Consider the following 22,746-nt stretch of genomic DNA (forward strand, 5'->3'; position numbering starts at 1 on the left):
GAGAGAGAGAGAGAGAGAGAGAGAGAGAGAGAGAAGAGGGGGATTCTCAAGGAGGCTCCACACTCAGCAAGGAGCCCAATGTGGGGTTTGATCCCACGAGCCTGGGACTGTGACTTGAGCCAAAAGCAAGAGTTGGATGCTCAACTAACTGAGCCATCCAGGTGCTCCTATTTATGGTTACTTTTAAAAATCACTCATAATATTGTTTGAATAGAGACAGCACAATCTGACTAAATAAGAGATTCACGATAAGAGGAAACATCAATTTACCAAAACAAACAAACAAAAAAAAAGTCACTTTAAACATTTTGGCAATCCCAAGAAAGGTTACACATAAAGTCACCCTATGATCCAATTAATTCCACTCCTCAGTATATAACCAAAAGAAATGAAAACACAGTTCCTCACAAAATGTGTAAGTAAATGTTCATAGCAGCATTATGAATAATAGCTACAAAGTGGAAACAATGCAAATGGCCATCCACTGATGAATGGATAAACAAAATGTGATATATCCATAGTTTGGAATATTTAGCAATTATTCAGCCACTAAAAGGAAGGAAGCACTGTTACATTTTCGTTACATGTGTGAACTTTAAAAGCATTATGCTACCTAAAAGCAGCCACTCACAAAAGATCACATACTGTATAACTCCATTTACAGGAAATGTCCAAAATAGACAAATCTAGAAACACAGAGACTAACTGGGAAATAGAGATTGCTCATGAGTTAGAATTTCTTTTTGTAGCGATAAAAATGTTCTAAGATTGATTGTGCTAATGGTTGCACAATTATGTGAAAACACCAAAAACCACTTTAAATAAGTGAATGGTGTGGTATATGAATTACATTTCAATGAAGTTGTTTAAAAAAAAATTGCCAGAAATGTAGAGGGGAAAGGATTAGAACCTGTCAAGCATCTAATTGCTATTTTTTTGGATTCTGTCACTAGTGGTATTTATACTTTTAAATTCTGTAATTTTTTTTCGTTCTAAATACTGGTATTAGTAAAAAAATTTCCTTCACATCATTACACAACGAGGTAAACAATAAGAAAATCACAAACTGGACACTTAAAATGGTGATTACTATAGCATATGAATTACCTCAATAAAGATGTTAAAAATTTTCATTTAAAAAAAGGGATCACAGGATAAGGTCTCACGTTAACCTTAAAACACTCACAGAATGAAGAGCCACAGTCACAGCTCCTCAAACTATGAAAACCACTAAAAACAGCACCAACTACTTTAGAGACTGAATGGCTTTGTGAAAAGCCCAGAAAATAGTTACTATCTCAGTCAAGCAAATGCTCACAGTTCAGAAACAGGTGATGGGAATTTGAAGATCTCAGTATAAAAAAGTACAGAGGAACAACATAAAAAATACTTCACTTTCTTTTCAAAGCTAAATTCCTGATTCAGACGCAGGATTGAACTATTAAAAAAAAAAAAAAACCCACCTCGATTTACTTAGACTCTTAAAACTAAAGCGAAGTCTTCTATCGAAAATCTGTGTTGTGTGTGTATGATTTCACCCTCACACTTCATGTAGCCTAACAACCTCAGGAGCAGCTGTATCGAAGATAATGAAGGGTGGGTTTTTTTTTTCGCCCTTTTAAAATAATAAAACGTTATGGTGCCATTCCATAACCCACCCCATCCCCCCACTACCACCACCAGCAGGTGGAGGGAAAGGATACTGTAGACTAGAGGATGACAGCTTTGTATAACCCTGTGGACTTTATATATAAGAATGCAGCTGGTGGTCTCTCAGGAGGGGATAAAGAGATTTGTGAGCAAGCTGAAATAAGGGGTATTCTTTGCCTGGAAGAGGGCACACCGTGAGCCACATCTTGAATCAGCTATATCCAGAGTAAAACACAGGCCGCTGGAAGGCACTGTTAGCATCACCAGGATGGCCTCTCACGCCGGGGGTGTTTTTTTCAACGGAGAAGTTGACTCCTGTAGTTTGGATATTGGGGGGAGGCAGGGGTAAAGCGGGAGTCGGGAAGACCAGAAAAAATGCCTTTAAGTGGAGACGCGGACCCCGCAGGGGAAGTTCCGAGCCCCACTCGGTCGCCACACACTTGTCCCCCCACCTCCCACCGCCCTCCTTTTCGCGGCGCTAGACGTCGGGGCCCGGGGGAGAGCCGGGATCTCCGCCGCTGCCGGGGCTGGGGCCGCAGCCCGGCCGAAGCGGCGCGGCACACGCACGCCTCCTCCGCACTCGCCGCGCCCGGCCTCCCTGCCGCGCGGCCCAGCCCCTCGCACCCGCGCCGGGCCGGCTCCCCCCGGCAGGCCTAGGCCGCGCCGGCCGTACCCCAGCACCTCGCTCCCCGGCGGAGGTGGACCAGGCCCGACACAAACTTCCCGGCGCGTTCACAGAGGCGTCACGGACGGGCCGGCCCCCAGCGCCATTCCCCCGCGGCCCGGCGGCGGCACCCGCCCCTACTCCCCACACTGGGAGTCCCGGCGGAGATCGGCCCGAGGCCCAAAGCCCCCACCCCTCCGGCGCCCCCGAGTTTACCTCCAAGTCGCGGCCTTTGTTCTTGAAATTCTTGAGCCGTTGGTTGTCCAGTTTCTCGTTGTCCGCCATGGCCGGGCCGGTGACTCCTTCCCCCGCCCGGGCCCCGCGGGATCCGCCCCAACCACCACGCCGCACCGACACTCCCAGGAACCGGGCCGCCGCCTGAGCTGCAATGCTCGCCGGGCCGCCGCTTCCTTCCTCCTCTCACCTGCCTCCGCCTTGGCCTTCTCCTCCTCTCCCCGCCCGCCCCCCCCCCGCCCTAACCCCAGCGCGACGGCAGCTCCAGAGAAGACAACTGCGGGGCCGGGCGGCGGCAACGGCGGCGGAATGTGCTGCCGGCTGAGAGGGGGAGGCAGCCTCGATCTGAGGGCCCCGGAGTCGCGGCCACGCCCATCACCGCCAGCCCAGCTCGCCGATTGGTCAGCCAGGCTCCCGTGCGCTCGACCAATCAAAAAGGACGATGGAGAGCGGGGGCGGAAGAGAAAACGGAAAGGGGAAGAGAGCGGCGCCGGGAGGGAGGGCCGGAGGACTGGAAGGCTGGGAGGGGCGCGGCGGGGGCAGGGCGGGGAGGGACCACGTGCCTCCGGAGCAACCCGGAGGAAGCGAAAGAGAATTGGACGACTTGAAGGGAGGCGGGGAAGGGGAGGCCGGGGTAGGAGTTGGTTTGCTCTTGTCGGGGCTGCCCCAGACCTCTGTGTTCCAGGATTGCAGCAGAGTTAAGTACTTACTTCTTTGTCGGGTGCGCCCTCTCTTCTAGGGCATTCCTTTCGCGCTCTATTGGCTTTACAGGAAGTGGGAGCTGCGCCTCGGCTCAGTTCGCCGGGACACGCCTTCCCGTCCTCCCAGCCCCCAGCCGGCCCCAAACCAAACTCCATTCCCAGGTTGGGGGGTTCCCGCTGTGGGAGGGCTGGGCCTCGGGGTTTGGACCGGCAGGAGTGACGTGCGTTCGGGAGTCGCAGCGGAAAGCGAGAAAGGCAGTGGGTGGAAAAGGGAAAGGATGCATTTGACAAATCTGATTCATCTCTTCAGACCAAGTCCCCGCAACAGGTAGGAACTTGGAAGCGCAGATGATACGGTGATGGTACCGCCTCTTAGGTATTTCGTTTTAGAAAGTTAAAGAAGCTACTTGGCCACAAAGTACTAACTTCTGGAAGACGGGGATTGTGGCACCTGACATAATATAGTGTTGTAACTGTTGAGAAATGAAATGAATTCCCAAAGAAATACATTTCTATCAGGAATGTTATTACTATAGGCAGAAATAACACAAACTACAAAGGAACGTATTCAAATGCTTAAGAAGATGGGAGAAGGAAATGGTTTAAAAATACGTTTACCGGGGCGCCTGGGTGGCGCAGTCGGTTAAGCGTCCGACTTCAGCCAGGTCACGATCTCGCGGTCCGTGAGTTCGAGCCCCGCGTCAGGCTCTGGGCTGATGGCTCAGAGCCTGGAGCCTGTTTCCGATTCTGTGTCACCCTCTCTCTCTGCCCCTCCCCCGTTCATGCTCTGTCTCTCTCTGTCCCAAAAATAAATAAACGTTGAAAAAAAAAATTTAAAAATACGTTTACCAACGAATAGCGCCTCAAATGTGCAGGGAAACGAAGTAGGCAGCAGCAAGCAACTCAGATCGGAAGGAAAGGGGGCGGTGTAGGAGTTTTGGGCGCGTTTAAATTTGGCAAGGTATGGGGATTTCTTTCGAGAACTTTTACTCCTCGCCCGCCTCCTTCCCTCCTACTTCTTTACTAATGTACATATATATATGTATATGTATATATATGAGTAGAACAACGTACTGAGAGATAAAACCTTTAAAATGAGAATAATACTTGCAAAGTTCTCAGTACTTTGTATACTTTCAACCGCCTAGGCAAACAGAAGCTGTACCTGGAAATAATTCACCCTGAAGGTTAACTTGAATGTAAGTTCATTGCCGATCTTAAAATATAAATGAAGTTCATTATAGATCCTTATTCACCAAAGAATAATTTAATTGAAGTAACATTGCACACTGGAGCACTGGTGTTTTCAAAATAAGGTTAGTTGAAAAGCTGGAATATATGTGTCACCATTATGGATTTTTGTCATGAGCAGGATTCTAGAAAACCTACTGCTGGTGAATTCCCACGCTATGAATAGAAGTTATCTTGTCAATATGCATGTATAGATGAATATTTTGTACTTCTTGGAATAAATTCCATGATAGCTTTCAAGATAAAGTTTATGAAATCGTCTATCATTCTATGTCTTTATTTCTCGCAGCTACAACTGATTGTCTCCGGTAGTTAAACAACTTCGCAAAACTCTTTGCAGAATACTCCTAAGAGAAGGGTGTGACCACAGTTACCCACTGTAAAAGAGGCAGTACAAATAGGGAATAACCACAAAGTGATTTAGTTTCTATTATTATTATTTAATGTCTTTCGAAGGTCTTTGGCATGTCTCCGAAGTCAAGGAACGAATGTGTTTTGTTCTCTATCATGTATTCAGAAACTAGTAGTGCTTGGCACATAGTATGCCCTCAGTGACTTTGACAAATATAGGACTTGAATCTAAATTTCTTTGAATGTATATTCCATAAGTTAAAAAACAAGCTAACACTTCTTGATTAAAAAATGGATTGACAGTCGTCTGGGTGGCTCTGTTGGTTAAGTGCTCAATTTGATCTCAGGTCATGATCTCCTGGTTCTTTGAGCCCTGCATCAGGCTCTGCACTATCAGTATCTCTCTCTCTCTCTCTCTCTCTCCCCCTCCCCCACTCACTCTATTCAAAAATAAATAAAGAAACTTAAAAAAAAAAAAAAAGAATGTGGATTGAGAGGTGCCTGGGTGGCTAAGTTGGTTAAGCATCCCACTCTTGATTTTGCTTCAGGTCATGATCTCACAGTTTGTGAGATTGAGCCCTGTGTCAGGCTGAGAGCACCTAGCTGGCTTGCGATTCTCTCTCTCTCTCCATCCCCCACTGGCCCGTGCCCTCTCTCTCTTTTTCTCTCTCTCAAATAAATGAAATATTTTTTTAAAAAAGAATGTGGATTGAGTTGTTATTGCTTTTAATTTATACTGGGTCCCTCCTAAGAATTCTTAATTTGGTATCTGCTTCTTCCAGGGATAAAGCTTAGGGAGTAGATCAGACATAGGTTTCAGAACAGACCCCCCAACATGTTTAAAAATAGTTGTGACACACTTTGGTAAGAGGAACAATTATCCTTAATTATAATGCTTAGGTAGTCTGTTTGATGGCCTAAATTTTTCATTTGAAATTATAACTACCTGTTCTGTACTTCCAGTCCTTCCTAAATAGAATACACACAATTCATCAGACGGGTAAAGAAGTTCCTCCAAGAGTTGGTAATAGCTCTTAAATGCAGATTGGCAACCTAATTGGCAAGATATGGTAGCTCTAACTGTAGTTAGGAGATTTCAGAAATTTAATTTGCTGAATTAAGGAAGTATATGCAGCCATTAATACAATTTCAACAGACTGTTTCACAAATGTTTTTGTGTATATGAAATATAGTCATAATCAAACTACAAAACTTATATATAATATATAACACCTGTTTTTAAATAGGATATTTAATGTCTGCTAACTTCATATCTTGACTTGTTACTACTTTAGTGTAAAAAAGTCTAAAATATTATAGAGCATGAATGTATCATGAAATTCTCCTTAGTCACTTTCAGAATAAAAAACTTTCTTTGTTCTGCAGCAGAGATTTGTGAAAGGATTTGTGAAGCTTTACACAAGTTTTAGTTGATCAAATGTAATTTTAAAAAGAATTATAGGGGCGCCTGGGTGGCGCAGTCGGTTAAGTGTCCGACTTCAGCCAGGTCACGATCTCGCGGTCCGTGAGTTCGAGCCCCGCGTCAGGCTCTGGGCTGATGGCTTGGAGCCTGGAGCCTGTTTCCGATTCTGTGTCTCCCTCTCTCTCTGCCCCTCCCCCGTTCATGCTCTGTTTCTCTCTGTCCCAAAAATAAATAAAAAACGTTGAAAAAAATATTAAAAAAAAAAAAGAATTATAATTGATAATTCTTTCATTTAAGAAGTTTGGAGTATTCTCATGATACATACATTAAATTGAAGTTAGCAGAGTGTTTCTTTATAATATGGATCTTATGGTTTCTGTTTGTGGAATTATATACTGGGTTATGTACTGGGTACATACAATTATGTACTGGGTAGTATTTGCTGAAACAGGAAGCAATTATATATATTGCTAAATTTTTTTAATCAGGTTTTTTTTAGATTTGAGAGAGAGTGTGTGAGCTGGGGAGAGAGGGAGCGAGAGAGAAAGAGAGAGGGAGAGAGAGAAAGAATTTTAAGAAGGCTCCATGCTCAGCACAGAGTGCAACACAGGGCTCCATCCCACGACCCTGGGATCTTGATCTGAGCCAAAATCAAGAGTCTCACACTCAACTGACTGAGCCACCCAGATGCCCCTGTTGCTAAATCTTAACTAAAATGTAATTTGTGTTTTTTATAGTTAGACTCGTTCTTTTTTTGAAAGACAAACACTGGACCTTTGGTAATATACCTTAATTTTCTTAGGAAAACATAGTTCATCAAGAATTGGGAGACTTCATTCATTCCTCTTTATTGCCAAGACTTTTCTGACTTACAACTTAAGGAGCTTAGGAAAAAACAAGCAAATAAACAAAAAACTACCTCTTTACTTGGACTGAAGTTCCTGAATGGTAAGAGATGATGAATTAAAAAGCTAGCTGTTGGTGTTAATTTGATTGAGAGAAATGAACCACATAGTTTTTCTTTAACTTAGTTTTTATTTTTTACTAATTAATTGGAGGAAACTTATAATTAATATGTGTATAAGTCATTGATGACTAGTGGATATCTATTTGTATTGCTACTAAGCAAACATGGTTAGATTACCTAAAGCTTTTTTTTACTTGCTTTTTTATTTGGGCCTAAAATATGTTTTTAATTTTTAAAAAATAACTACTACAGCCATTTAAGAAGCCAAATAGTCAGGAAGATTGATCATGTGATATAGAAGTGTTTCTCAAACAGAGTTTTTGGAACTCCCCAAACTTAGTAAATGTTTGTTTAAAAAAAGTTTCTTGGTCTAACAATTTTAGGAACTTAGAGAGTGGGTGGCAGTGGGAACTTTAAGACATTAGTGTTAAGCAGAACACTATTTGGAAACTTGAAATCAGTGAGCCTAGAATGATCATTATCAATTTAAAAATTTTGTGTTAATAGCATCAACTAAGTATAATAACTTACAAATTGGTAGTGTTTCAGAAGTTTGCTTGAAGATTAGTTCTTTGAAATATGTCCATAGAACATAGTCACAATTAGTGGGTAGGTGTCCAGGTTAGTCCACAAAGGCTTTTTTTTTTTTTTTTTAAAGTTTATTTATTTATCTAGAGAGGCAGAGAAGGGCAGAAGGAGGAAAAGGAGGAGGAGGAGGAGGAGAGAGAATCCCAAGCAGGCTCTGCACTGTCAGCAGAGCCCAGTGTGGGGCTCGATTTCATGACTGTGAGATCATGACCTGAGCTGAAATCAAGAGTCTGACACCCAACCGACTGGGCCACCCAGGAGCCCCCACAAAGGCCTATTTATTTAATCTATAAAGTACTTATGTGAACATCACAGAACCTAATCACATTATGTGGCAATATTTCTATGAGGAAAATATTTGGATTTACAATTTTGATCCAGAAGAGCACATCTTTTTGTCTTTGCCTTTGTGCACAAGGAACTGTGTTAGGTAATGAAGTTACAGGGATTACAGTGTTCCTTACACTAGAATTCCATGCATCAGACATTCTCCAAGTTCATACCTTACCTGATATTATGGGAGCCTGGCCTAGCTCTCACCAGACTCCCCTGGCTTCCAGTAGCCCACATTGGTAAAGAGGAAGGTTAGGATTCTAGGGACTGATAAATAAGGAACTGGGGGTGGATGAGGTGCCCAACCTCTTGCCCCAACACTTCTCACTTTAGGTAAACTCCCTACCCCTATTTTTTTTTTTCACTTTTTTATTTCTAAATAATTACAGATTCACAGGAGTTAAAAAAAATGTACAAGGAGGTCCTATATACCCTTCACTCAGCCCCCCGTCTATTGGTAGCATCTTGTATAACTATTATACACTATCAAAACTAGGAGATCGATATTAATACAATACACAGAGCTTATTCAGACAGGAGGAAAGACATTAGAATATAAAGAATGTATGAAAGTGTCAAGGGCTGCCCATGTACTGGAACCTCTTATAACGCTATGCTTTATAAGAAAGAATGTTGTAATGACAGTAATAATTATATTGAATACTTAGCAAACTCTAGGCCTAGGTGTTTTATGTACATGTAATATTTTATTATTATCATTGTTTTTATTTGTATTTCTAGTCTTACAAAAGTAATTATTGAGCAATTATGTGGCAGGTAGTCTTCTAAGCAATTGATACATATTAACTCATTAAACCCTCACAACAACCCTGTAAGGCAAGTATAGCATAACTCACTTTACAGATAAGAAAATTGAAGCACAGAGAGGATTAGTAATTTGTCCAAGAACACTCTGTAAGGAGAAAAGCTGGCATTTAAACTGGGCCTGATGGCCAGAGCCAGCATTCCTGATTACCATGTAGGCACATAAACTTCATAGTGTTCATAGTAACCTTTCAAGGTAGGCATTATTCTTTCCATTTTTAAAATAAGGAACCTGAAGTTCAGAGAGATTGAGCAACTCGCTCAAAACCCTACCCAGCTGACGAGTGCTGGAGCCGCAGTTTGATTCCACGTCTGACTAGCTGTAAAACCCCCACTGTTTCTGGTTGACCATTACTGGACTGCATGATTGTGTCCTCCTAAAATTTATGTGTTGAATCCTCATCCCCAGTGTGATGATGTTTGGAGGTGGGGCCTTTGGGAAGTAATTAGGTCATGAGAATGGAACCCTCAATGGGATTAGTACTCTTAGAAAAGAGGCTCCTGAGAGATCCATCATCCCTTCTGCCAAGTGAGATTAGTGAGAAGGTGGGGTCTAGGAAGAAATGTGTTCTCACCAGACACCACATTGGCCACTGCCTTGATCTTGGACTTTCCAGCCTGCAGAACTGTGAGAAATAAATTTCTGGGGGCACCTGGCTGGCTCAGTTGGAAGAATATGGGACTCTTGATCCTCAGGGTTGTGAGTTCCAGCCCTGCTTTGGGTGTAGAGATTACTTAAATAGGAAGGAAAGAAGGAAGGAAGGGAGGAAGGGAGGAAAGAAGGAAAAAAAGAAAGAAGAAATTTCTGTTTTTTAGAAGCACTGCTCTGTGGTATTTTGTTATAGCAGCCTGAACAGACAAAACCACCATGCTGCCTCCCTGGCCTATAATACAGCTCTCTCCTGGAGCTCTGTGATATTATGGTTTATATTAAGAAATATATATTTGGTCCTCCTCCCTGGTTCCTGGCAAATAACTCCTAAAACCTTTGTAATTTCTTAAGTGATAAGAGTTATAGGGGCATCTCTCTTTCTCAGCTTCTGAAATAGCTCCAGAATGAAATGGATGTATTTTGTTATTCATAACAAGCCCCTTTCAACCACATCTGAATTTATATTAATACAATGACTTTTGGAAAGTCCCTAAGGATACTGGGGGCTGGTTGCCAGGGGAACCAACTGTGTGATTTGAGGGTTGGAACTTTCAGTCCCACCCCACTCTGACCTCTGGTGAGGGGAGAGGAACTACAGGTTGACTCAATGACCAATGATTTAATCAAACATGCATTCTTAATGAAGCCTGCATAAAAACCCAAAAAGGATGGATTTGGAGAGCTTCCAGGTTGGTAGACATGTGGAGGTGCTGAGTGGGTGTCAAGCCAGAGAGATCATGGAAGCTCTGTGCCCCTTTCCCCATACTTTGCCCTATGTATGCATCTCTTCCATCTGGCTGTTCCCAAGTTATATCCTCTTATAATAAACTGGTAGTCTAGTAGGTAAACTGTTTTCCTCAGGTCTATGAGCTGCTCTAGCAAATTCCCCAAATCCCAGGAGGGGGTTATATGAATCTCTGACATATAGCTGGTCGGTCAAATGTACAGGTGACAACTTGAACTTGTGATTGGTGTCTTAAGTTGCTTAGTGTCTGCAGTGCTTAGTCTTGTGGGGCTGAGCTCTTAACCTGTGGGGTCTAAACTATTTCCAGGTAGTATAAGAACTGAGTTAAATTGTTCTCACTCAGCTGGTGTCACACAATTGTTTGGTATAGGAAAAAAACTACCACACATTGGTAATCAGAAATGAGAATAGGACTGTGAATAGACAGAAAACAGAACAGTATTTTTTTCCTAAACAGACTCTAAAGACATCTAGTTCTGAAATGCCTGAGGCCATGGTTCTCAAACTATAGAGTGCTTTAAAACCAGCAAGAAGACTGAAAACCCAGATTGGTGGATTCCATCCCTAGTTTCTAACTCAGTAGGTCTAGGATAGCATGTGAAGATTTGAATTTTTAACAAGTGCACACTCAATGCTGATGGCACTCTTTCCTGGAACATAATTTGAGAACTACTAGATCCAGACTTATATCTCATGTATGAAGTGGTTTCAGTCTAAGGTAAGGACAGAATTAAAATAAGGATAAACAGGGGCGCCTGGGTGGCGCAGTCGGTTAAGCGTCCGACTTCAGCCAGGTCACGATCTCGCAGTCCGTGAGTTCGAGCCCCGCGTCGGGCTCTGGGCTGATGGCTCAGAGCCTGGAGCCTGTTTCCGATTCTGTGTCTCTCTCTCTCTCTGCCCCTCCCCTGTTCATGCTCTGTCTCTCTCTGTCCCCAAAATAAATAAACGTTGAAAAAAAAAAAATTAAAAAAAAAAAATAAATAAGGATAAACAGCCTTCACAGTAACAGATGTGATGTGTTATACAATATTTCAAAGTATTGCACATGTGAAATAATGGTCATATAGCTCTCACTAAAAAAATGTACAAAATAATGTTTCAAGGACAGAAATTTACAGGCTAGTAATAGCCAATTCCATTTTACTTTTTAAAAATGTTTTCTTTATTTTAGAGAGAGAGAGACAGAGCATGAGCAGGGGAGGGACAGAGAGAGGGGGGAATAGAAGATCTAAAGTGGGGTCCGTGCTGATAGCAAGAAGCCCCATGCAGAGCTTCAACCCACAAACTGAGATCATATCCCAAGCCAAAGTCAGATGCTCAACTGACTGAGCCACCCAGGTGCCTCCCATTTCACTTTGAAAAATATATATGTTTGTTTATTTTGAGAGAGAGAGAGAGAGAGAGAGAGAGAGCAGGGGAGGGGCAGAGAGAGAGGGAGACAGAGAATCCCAAGTGAGATTAGTGCTGATAGCTCAGAGCCTGATATGGGGCTCAATCTCATAAACTGTGAGATCATGACCTGAGCCAAGATTGAGAGTCAGTATCCCCATTTCACTTTTTATCTTATTTTATTTTTTTATTATTAAAAAAAAAATGTTGGAGAGAGTGCGAGCAGGGGAGGGGCAGAGACAGGGGGACAGAGGATCTAAAGTGGTCTCCTCGCTGACAGCAGTGAGCCCAATGCGGGGCTTGAACTCATGAACTTTGAGACCGTGATCAGAGCCGAACAGACACTTAACTGACTGAGCCACCCAGACGCCCCTCCATTTCACTTTTTAAATAGATTTATGTAATATTTTCCCAGGTCCCTTTGTGCCTCTAGTTTTTCTCCTGAGTTTTCTCAAATGCCATTTTCTTTTTTACAAATACTTATTTATGAGAGGGGGTGGTAAGGGCAGAGAGAAGGAAAGGGAGAATCCCAAACACGTGGGGTTCAATCCCATGAATGGTGAGATCATGACCTGAGCCAAAAATCAAGAGTCAGCTACTTAACCAACTGAGCCACCTGGGTACCTCTCAAATGCCATTTTCTTGATGGCATTCTTCAAAAAGACTGACTCCATTGAGCCTGTGACATCTAGTCTGAGTTCCTTGTTTTTAGCTTAAACTTTATATCCTCTGCCAGTGCCTTCCCTAGTTCCTTGAAGGCTCAGGCCTGTCTTCAGTTCTTGAGTGAATTCCAAGAGGCAGAATGTGTCTCCTAACGGTTCTTCCTCTGCTCAATTCCAGCCCATTTGCCAGACGTTCTGGTTTACGTCTACAAACCTCTGCCTCAGGGCCATGCCCTCACAGTTACAGTCAGGAGTGCAGTCTCCTGCCACATCCGGGTTGATCTCCTGGAACCATCTCTGATACCAACAAAGAAGTTCAGTGTTCTCCATGTTTAGGCACCCTATTCAGAGTGGATTCTTTCAAAACAACAAAAAAAGAAAAACCTAATGGTGCTAATGTACAAGTAGTTTCTGAAGCTGAAAATATTGGTGTTTTTTTAAATTGCTAAAAAAATTTTTTTTAGCAAGAGAGAGAGCATGTGCATGTGAGAGTGGGGGAGAGGGGCAGAAGGAGAGAGAAAGAATCCCAAGCAGTTTCTGTGTTCAGCACAGAGTCCAATGCGGGACTCAATCCCATGACCCTGGGATCATGACCTGAGCCGAAATCAAGAGTCGGACACTCAACCAACTGAGTGACCAGGCGCCCTTGAAAATATTAAGTGTTTTTGATATTTTATTCTTTTCTCCTGGGTTCCATGTTCAAACAGTGGCAACTTGTATTGAATAAATATAATATCTTTATGGTGTCTCTCTCATTTGCCTCCTTTCCATTCTTTGCTCATCCTCTGTCTTGTTCAAGACCGGTAAGAATTGTTTTGTGTTCATGATGTCTCAGAGTTAGAAGAGAACACAAATATTATCTTGTCCAACCACCTATTTTGTGCTTGAATTCTTGCTTCAACAGTTTCATCATGTGCAACACATTTATCAATGGGGAACTCAATATTTCTTGAATCATAGCCCATTCAGTCTTCATAGGATATCATTACAAAGTTCTTTATGTCAAACACATGTGTATATAATATCACTTAAAAGAAAGTCATTGTAATATTTAAGGTAGAAGCAGTTAAGTATACAGAAAACAAAGGAAAAGTGCATTAAATAGAGCTATTTTTTGCATTTGTGAAAATGATAGATTTCTATCAACTGTAATAGCTTATACCTGTATTATGGGTCCTGTTTTGAATTTTGAGAATAGTAGTGCTAGGCAGCCTGATGAAAATTCTCAAGAATATGAGTGATTTTTAGTAGTTTCAATAGAGACAGAACTGATACCCTAAAACAGATGACCACCATGGATAATTACACATAAGGAGGACTCTCATGTATATATTAGTGGTTTTTATCCATTACTGAGCATAGATTATATGTGACGTATGGTACCATATATACACATATAATTCAGGAAGATGAATTAAAAAATAAGATTGAAGACTTTGAAGTACAGAAATTAGTCTTGAAATTCACAACTCATAGGATTTATCAGCTTTCTACTTACAGTTCTGTCATTATCTTATACAACACCCTGAAGTCTTGGAGAACTCAAATAGCTTCAACACATTCTCCAGATGCCTATGAAGTCAAAGGTCTATAGCTCCTGGTGTGTAATTTAGACTTTGACCTCTGATTACTGTATGATGGACTGCAGAAAAATATTTAACAACAAATCTTTTAATGTTTTTCTCACCCTTTCCCTATTTGGTTGAATCCTGGAAACCTTTGTCCTCTCACCTATATGTACTTATCCCAGCATCATCAGAGGCCCTGTTAAAAGTTTTTGTCTTTAGTGAAAATCAGAGTCTGGTAAGATTAAACCATCTTATTTAGAGCCCATTAGGTATTAGAATGTCTTGTTCTCTTGTATTTTGGCTTTAACTCTAAGATCTGCCTAATCAAACCTTGATATTCTACATGGCAGAACATAAGCTGCCACGCTGATCCCAAATTAGATCTCTTGGTTTTTAGTTCTACTTATAAATAGAAGCATCAGAGGAAGCATTTAACTTGTGGACATATGAAGTCAACTAATAACTAGTAATATTATTTGGTTAATTCAAGGAGATCACAGAACCATTTAGAGCTGTAGAAAAATATCCATACATGGGTGGCCCAGGAGAGCTATTTAATTCCTAGAAATCAGAAATTTCTGTTATATTTTTATTCCCATTTTTTTCTTATACTTCTACTTCACACATGAAAAAAGGAAAGAAATTACCTATCATTTACCACTTATCTGTCCTGATAGTCATTATCATAGAACCTCATTAAAAGTAATTAAAACGTGCCACAGAATTCTCTTTGGAGGGCTGCACATCTCTGTTGAATATCTGCTAGTCCTCTGGAAGGCACTCTTGTGGCATGCGAAGTGATCCAAGAGGTACACCAGCACATTGTTAATCTCAGCACCCTTAATGTGTTAGCTCTTTTTAGGAATAATTTAAACACACCTTGGATTGCCCTTATCACAAAGTGCTGCTCTTATTACAATACCCAAAATAACAACAGGAGGGGGGTGGGGCAGAGATAGACAATGTGTATATCTCTAACCACCTATCCATATATTACCACTGCTGTAGTGTATGTCTTAGTGTATATCATATAGTGTAATGGATAGAACAGTGTAGCATATATCTAAGTGGAAAGCATAGCATATAGCCAGGGTCAGCTTCAAGGGCACACCGCTTATAGAGTCTCACAGGGCCCTGCACTTAGAAGGGCCCCATACCTGGTTGAATGCTCAGCTGTCACCATCTTGAAATTTTTTATTTTTTAACAAGAGGCTCTACATTTTCATTTTGCTCTGGGCCTTGCAAATTATGTAGTCTGCCATGGATAATGAAGTGTATATTCTTCTAAATACCTACCTACCCACAATTCATTTTAGCATGTATTCCTTCAATCTAAAAAATAAAAAGATCTATAAAATATTTCTATTTCGGGGCGCCTGGATGGCGCAGTCGGTTAAGCGTCCGACTTCAGCCAGGTCACGATCTCACGGTCCGTGAGTTCGAGCCCCGCGTCAGGCTCTGGGCTGATGGCTCGGAGCCTGGAGCCTGTTTCCGATTCTGTGTCCCCCTCTCTCTCTGCCCCTCCCCCCGTTCATGCTCTGTCTCTCTCTGTCCCCCCAAAAATAAATAAACGTTGAAAAAAAAATTTATAAAAAAAAAATTTCTATTTCAAATGTAAATAAGTAATGTAAATATACATAGGAAATACATACTAGTTTTGTTTTTCATTTAATATATTATGGATGTACTGAAGAATACTGTTTTGTATTATCAATCATAATTTATTTAACTTCCTACTGATGGACACATATATCTCCTGTTCTTTGCAACGACAGAGTGAACATCCTTGAGTATACATCTTTGCTCACTTGCCCACTATTTACCTAGGATAGACTTCTAAAAGTAGAACTGCTGAGTCAAAGGGTAAGGGCTTTTTTTCCTTTTGAGGAGAGAGTGGGAGAAGGGCAGAGAGAGAGGGAGACAGAGAATACCAAGCAAGCTCTAGGCTCTGAGCTGTCAGCACAGAGCCCGATGTGGGGCTCGAACTCACAAACCTGAGATCATGACCTGAGCCCAAGCTGAACACTTAACCATCTGAGTGGCGCCCCACCCCACCCCCACCGCCAAGGGGTAGGAACATTTAAAATGTGATACATACTACCTGATTGTTCCTCAAAAGATTGCACTAGTTTATATCAATCTAAATCCCACCCACAGATTATAAGCAGATGCTCATGATTGCCCCACATGCTAGCATAATAATTTAGATTCACCTCTGCCAATCTGATAGTGCTGGTATTTCTAATGGCATTAACCTGAATGATTAGCTCACTAGGATTTCATTGATTCTGCTAATATGGAATGGAAGTTTATCTATCAAAGTGAGTACCTTTAGGTAGGGAGAGATTTTGTAGAGGTCTCCTAGCCAAATATTTGAGGCACTCTAAGCTCCCACCTTTTCTTTCAAAATCAGGATTTTGTGTTCCGAGTGTAACATTGAAGGATGTTGTAAGTGCTCAAATAAACCCTTAGGACGTTGACCTTGCTATCTTTCTGCTCTTAATCTCCCCAACTTTTAAAACCCTTTTTGTGGGGCGCCTGGGTGGCGCAGTCGGTTAAGCGTCCGACTTCAGCCAGGTCACAATCTCGCGGTCCGTGAGTTCGAGCCCGGCATCGGGCTCTGGGCTGATGGCTCAGAGCCTGGAGTCTGTTTCCGATTCTGTGTCTCCCTCTCTCTCTGCCCCTCCCCCGTTCATGCTCTGTCTCTCTCTGTCCCCCAAAAAAATAATAAAATAAAAAACGTTGAAAAAAATTAAAAAAAAAATAAAACCCTTTTTGTTTATTTTATTTTATTTTATTTTATTATTTTTAAGCATCTTTTTTTAAATTTTTTTTAATTCTTTTTCAATATATGAAATTTATTGTCAAATTGGTTTCCATACAACACCCAGTGCTCATCCCAAAAGGTGCCCTCCTCTATCCCATCACCCACCCTCCCCTCCCTCCCACCCCCCATCAACCCTCAGTTTGTTCTCAGTTTTGTTTTTTGTTTTTTTTTTTAAAGAGTAGTTACTCATATTCTTTTTTTTTTTTTTAATTTTTTTTTTCAACGTTTATTTATTTTTGGGATAGAGAGAGACAGAGCATGAACGGGGGAGGGGCAGAGAGAGAGGGAGACACAGAATCGGAAACAGGCTCCAGGCTCTGAGCCATCAGCCCAGAGCCTGACGCGGGGCTCGAACTCACAGACCGTGAGATCGTGATCTGGGTGAAGTCGGACGCTTAACCGACTGCGCCACCCAGGCGCCCCTTGTTCTCAGTTTTTAAGAGTCTCTTACAGGGGCGCCTGGGTGGCGCAGTCGGTTAAGCGTCCGACTTCAGCCAGGTCACGATCTCGCGGTCCGTGGGTTCGAGCCCCGCGTCGGGCTCTGGGCTGATGGCTCGGAGCCTGGAGCCTGCTTCCGATTCTGTGTCTCCCTCTCTCTCTGCCCCTCCCCCGTTCATGCTGTGTCTCTCTCTGTCCCAAAAATAAATAAATGTTGAAAAAAAAAAAAAAAATTTAAGAGTCTCTTATGCTTTGGCTCTCTCCCACTCTAACCTCTTTTTTTTTTTTTTTCCTTCCCCTCCCCCATGGGTTTCTGTTAAGTTTCTCAGAATCCACCTAAGAGTGAAAACATCTGGTATCTGTCTTTCTCTGTATGGCTTATTTCACTTAGCATCACTCTCTCCAGTTCCATCCACGTTGCTACAAAGGGCCATATTTCATTCTTTCTCATTGCCACATAGTACTCCATTGTGTATATAAACCACAATTTCTTTATCCATTCCTCAGTTGATGGACAATTAGGCTCTTTCCATAATTTGGCTATTGTTGAGAGTGCTGCTATAAACATTGGGGTACAAGTGCCCCTATGCATCAGCACTCCTGTATCCCTTGGGTAAATTCCTAGCAGTGCTATTGCTGGGTCATATGGTAGGCCTATTTTTAATTTTTTGAGGAACCTCCACACTGTTTTCCAGAGTGGCTGCACCAATTTGCATTCCCACCAACAGTGCAAGAGGGTTCCTGTTTCTCCACATCCTCTCCAGCATCTATAGTCTCCTGACTTGTTCATTTTGGCCACTCTGATTGGCGTGATGTGATATCCGAGTGTGGTTTTGATATGTATTTCCCTGATGGGGAGGGACGCTGAGCATCTTTTCATGTGCCTGTTGGCCATCCGGATGTCTTCTTTAGAGAAGTGTCTATTTGTGTTTTCTGCCCATTTCTTCACTGGATTATTTGTTTTTTGGGTGTGGAGTTTGGTGAGCTCTTTATAGATTTTGGATACTAGCCCTTTGTCCGATATGTCATTTGCAAATATCTTTTCCCATTCCGTTGGTTGCCTTTTAGTTTTGTTGGTTGTTTCCTTTGCTGTGCAGAAGCTTTTTATCTTCATGAGGTCCCAGTAGTTCATTTTTGCTTTTAATTCCCTTGCCTTTGGGGATGTGTCAAGGAAGAAATTGCTACGACTGAGGTCAGAGAGGTCTTTTCCTGCTTTCTCCTCTAGGGTTTTGATGGTTTCCTGTCTCACATTCAGGTCCTTTATCCATTTTGAGTTTATTTTTGTGAATGGTGTGAGAAAGTGGTCTAATTTCAATCTTCTGCATGTTGCTGTCCAGTTCTCCCAGCACCATTTGTTAAAGAGACTGTCCTGTTTCCATTGGATGTTCTTACCTGCTTTGTCAAAGAGTAGTTGGCTGTATGTTTGTGGGTCTAGTTCTGGGGTTTCTATTCTATTCCATTGGTCTATGTGTCTGTTTTTGTGCCAATACCATGCTGTCTTGATGATGACAGCTTTGTAGTAGAGGCTAAAGTCTGGGATTGTGATGCCTCCTGCTTTGGTCTTCTTCAAAATTACTTTGGCTGTTCGGGGCCTTTTGTGGTTCCATATGAATTTTAGGATTGCTTGTTCTAGTTTCGAGAAGAATGCTGGTGCAATTTTGATTGGGATTGCATTGAATGTGTAGATAGCTTTGGGTAGTATTGACATTTTGACAATATTTATTCTTCCAATCCATGAGCATGGAATGTTTTTCCATTTCTTTATATCTTCTTCAATTTCCTTCATTAGCTTTCTATAGTTTTCAGCATACAGATCTTTTACATCTTTGGTTAGATTTATCCCTAGGTATTTTATGCTTCTTGGTGCAATTGTGAATGGGATCAGTTTCTTTATTTGTCTTTCTGTTGCTTCATTATTAGTGTATAAGAATGCAACTGATTTCTGTACATTGATTTTGTATCCTGCAACTTTGCTGAATCCATGTATCAGTTCTAGCAGACTTTTGGTGGAGTCTGTCAGATTTTCCATGTATAATATCATGTCATCTGCAAAAAGTGAAAGCTTGACTTCATCTTTGCCAATTTTGATGCCTTTGATTTCCTTTTGTTGTCTGATTGCTGATGCTAGAACTTCCAGCACTATGTTAAACAACAGCGGTGAGAGTGGACATCCCTGTCGTGTTCCTGATCTCAGGGAAAAAGCTCTCAGTTTTTCCCCATTGAGGATGATGTTAGCTGTGGGCTTTTCATAAATGGCTTTTATGATGTTTAAGTATGTTCCTTCTATCCCAACTTTCTGAAGGGTTTTTATTAAGAAAGGATGCTGGATTTTGTCAAAGGCCTTTTCTGCATCGATTGACAGGATCATATGGTTCTTATCTTTTCTTTTCTTAATGTGATGTATCACGTTGATTGATTTGCAAATGTTGAAACAGCCCTGCATCCCAGGAATGAATCCCACTTGATCATGGTGAATAATTCTTTTTATATGCTGTTGAATTCGATTTGCTAGTATCTTATTGAGAATTTTTGCATCCATATTCATCAGGGATATTGGCCTGTAGTTCTCTTTTTTTACTGGGTCTCTGTCTGGTTTAGGAATCAAAGTAATACTGGCTTCATAGAATGAGTCTGGAAGTTTTCCTTCCCTTTCTATTTTTTGGAATAGCTTGAGAAGGATAGGTATTATCTCTGCTTTAAACGTCTGGTAGAACTCCCCTGGAAAGCCATCTGGTCCTGGACTCTTATTTGTTGGGATATTTTTGATAACTTTGATATTTGATATTTGATAACTTTGATATATTTTTGATAACTTTGATAACATTTATTTATTTTTGAGACAGAGAGAGAGACAGAATATGAACGGGGGAGGGTCAGAGAGAGGGAGACACAGAATCTGAAACAGGCTCCAGGCCCTGAGCTGTCAGCACAGAGCCTGACATGGGGCTCGAACTCACGGACCACGAGATCATGACCTGAGCCGAAGTCAGCCTCTTAACCGACAACCACCCAGGCACCCCCCCCCCTTTTTTATTTTAAAATAATTTCAGACTTTCACTAAAGTTGTAAGAGACTAGTACACAGAATTTTCATATACCTTCCCCCAGATTCCCCAAATGTTCGCATTTTACCACATTCGCTTTAACATCCTTGCTCTTTCTCTGAACTCTGAAAATAAGTTATATGCATGATGCCTCTTTACCCCAAATGTTTTGGGTTCATTCTCTTATAGAATCACAGTGTATTTATCTAAGTCAGGAAAATTGATATAAAATTATTTTTACACATTTTTAAAATTTCATTAATTTTCCCAATAATTTTCTTTATAGAAAATGAAGAAAAAAATTTCCAGTTCAGGATTCAAACTAGGGTTACACATTATATTTAGTTGTAAGTTCCCCCCAACCACACACACTTTTTTTGTTGGTCATATTTTCCTAGATATATTCTAAGCTGATATAAAAACAAAAACAAAAACAAAAACAAAAACAAAAACCTTTTGGCAACCTGAATTTCAAAAACCTGGTTGGTTACCTTTTTTTTGGTATTTGTATTTTTTTAAAGCAAAGTTGCTTAAAAAGGAAAAAAATAAGATCCAACAGGTTAAAGAAGTGACACACTGACTATAAATAATAGAAATTTGAAGCAGTAAATCATAAGCTGTAAAAAATAAAAATATCAAAACCCTTTTAATAATGCTCTGGACTTTTAAGAAAAGTCTTCTCAGGGCCTTTCTAAAAAGATTGCCACATTTGCTAATGGTACCAGGTATTAAGAAGTCCTATTTGATTATAAACAAATAAAGTGACCCCTTAGTTCCTAGAGAGTCAAAGGAGGGAAAAAAATGAAGTAGATATAATGAGAAATGAGTAAATTCTGGAGACAGGGGCAATTGCATTCCTAGTAGGAGAACCCTAAGCAGTTTTGTTTTCTCTTGATAGTTTTTATTAAAACCAAAATAGTGTGAGGTATGTTAACCAGGTAAACCAAAGCTTTAACTATGGTTATCACATGAGTCGATACCCTGAGGCACTCAGGATTTTTGATAGTTGCCATCAATTGACCTGAGAGCTTCTACAACTTAAAGTAAGTTCATAAAGAAGGTGCAGATGGGTGTTTTACTTATTAAACCAACTTTCAAAAAGTCATCACAGCCTGTCAAATCGTATTTTAACTACTTTGAATGAAACCTCATTAGGCTATTATTTTTCCCATTTTACCAATGAGGAAGAGGAGGCACAGAGAGGTAAGAGCAATTTGTCTAAGGTCACGCAGCTAGTGGGTGACTGGGAAGCTGAGAATCTCAAGGGAACACCTATAGGACCCAGGGTGGTTTAGACCCAAGAACTCTCAAGACTGACCCGTTTGTTTTACCTGGAGGCTAGGGTCTCATGCTGAGGATAAATGGCTGCGAGCACAGTCAAAATTCAGGTGGATGGAACAGTGAAGAAACAAAGAGAAGATCCAGACTAATGTGGGAAAGGGAAACACTCAGAAAGCCTCGGAAAGCAAACTGCCCTATTTTTTATCAAAGTTATAAATGTCTATCTGAACCTGTCTTCCTGCTTAAGGTTCAGGAAAACGAAATTCACATAAAAATGAGCAATAAAAAAAATCACAATCTGATGCCAGATGAAGTTATAAGAAAAAAGAATAAGGAGTTAAATAACAGCCATATAGACAATAAAAGCATACCAGAAAGACAGGCCCAAAATGCAGGTCCAAAGCACTGTTTTAGTTCAAAATGAAGTTAAACCACATGAAGAAAATTATATAAGAAATGAAAGAGCAAAATAAATGGGAATTCAAAAAGGAAGTGACAAAACCTCAAGAAAGAATTCAAAATTAAAGTAGCAGAGCTGAAATTCCTACTCTGGAGCCTGGCTCCAGGGCTCCTGCACTTTAGACCCAGCACAGGGCTCCTGGGGCAGCTGCCTCCAGGTTTATTAATAAAGCTGCTAAATCTCTTTACTTTCAAAAGTCGCCTTAAAATATTTTTAAATAATAAATGTTGAGTAATTCTAGTAAAAATTATTATTTTAAATAAAATATGAACCTTTTGTTTTATCGTATCATGGGTGCATCACTAGAGAATGAGAATTTCAATCTTAGACCCTGTGGTTTCAATCCAAAGATTGTGGTGCCTTACTATACTAAATGCAATTTTGTGAAAAGTGAATACATTTTTTTTGGAAGCCAGAACCATAAAAGTGGCAGCAATGTCAGTTAATAAATGGCAGCAAATGTCACAATATATTATGGAGACATTATACTTATGTAAAAACTCACTCAAAATTTATTTGAGCAATCCTTTGTAATGCGTTATTATGAATTGGAATTTTACCATCATAAAGGTGTGAGGAATATGTTCAGGAAAAGGATGCTGTTAGCAGAACTGAATGGTAAACTTAGAACAATCATTCTCAGGGTGGGAGACCATGTGCAATTTTAAGAAATGAATTAAATATGACTATTGCT

General features: G+C 41.0%; 1 protein-coding gene and 1 long non-coding RNA gene across 6 annotated transcripts in view; one reads left to right on the forward strand and one right to left on the reverse strand.

Moving 5' to 3' along the window:
- KPNA4 (karyopherin subunit alpha 4) overlaps window positions 1-2,788 on the reverse strand; it is a 68,774-nt gene extending 65,986 nt beyond the window's left edge. Inside the window, exons 1-2 of one of the 3 annotated variants that reach the window (XM_086674637.1) lie at window positions 2,531-2,788; window positions 1,844-1,965 (exon numbers count right to left, since the gene is read on the reverse strand). In XM_086674637.1, the coding sequence (XP_086530763.1) occupies window positions 1,844-1,855 (12 nt within the window). In that variant the 5' untranslated portion in view covers window positions 1,856-1,965; window positions 2,531-2,788. Of the gene's footprint in view, window positions 1-1,827; window positions 1,966-2,530 lie in introns of all 3 variants that reach the window. The other 2 variants (XM_086674635.1, XM_086674636.1) reach the window with 2 other exon arrangements.
- Window positions 2,789-3,284: 496 nt separating this feature from the next.
- Window positions 3,285-22,746, forward strand: part of LOC147577263 (uncharacterized) — a 73,087-nt gene continuing 53,625 nt past the window's right edge. For 2 of the 3 annotated variants that reach the window (XR_015240099.1, XR_015240098.1), the window contains exon 1: window positions 3,285-3,577. This is a non-coding gene — a long non-coding RNA (uncharacterized LOC147577263). Of the gene's footprint in view, window positions 3,578-7,076; window positions 7,223-22,746 lie in introns of all 3 variants that reach the window. The other variant, XR_015240100.1, reaches the window with a different exon arrangement.

Source organism: Puma concolor, chromosome C2 (assembly GCF_028749965.1).
Source record: "Puma concolor isolate L17-30 chromosome C2, mPumCon1.1.hap2, whole genome shotgun sequence".
NCBI lineage: Eukaryota > Metazoa > Chordata > Mammalia > Carnivora > Felidae > Puma > Puma concolor.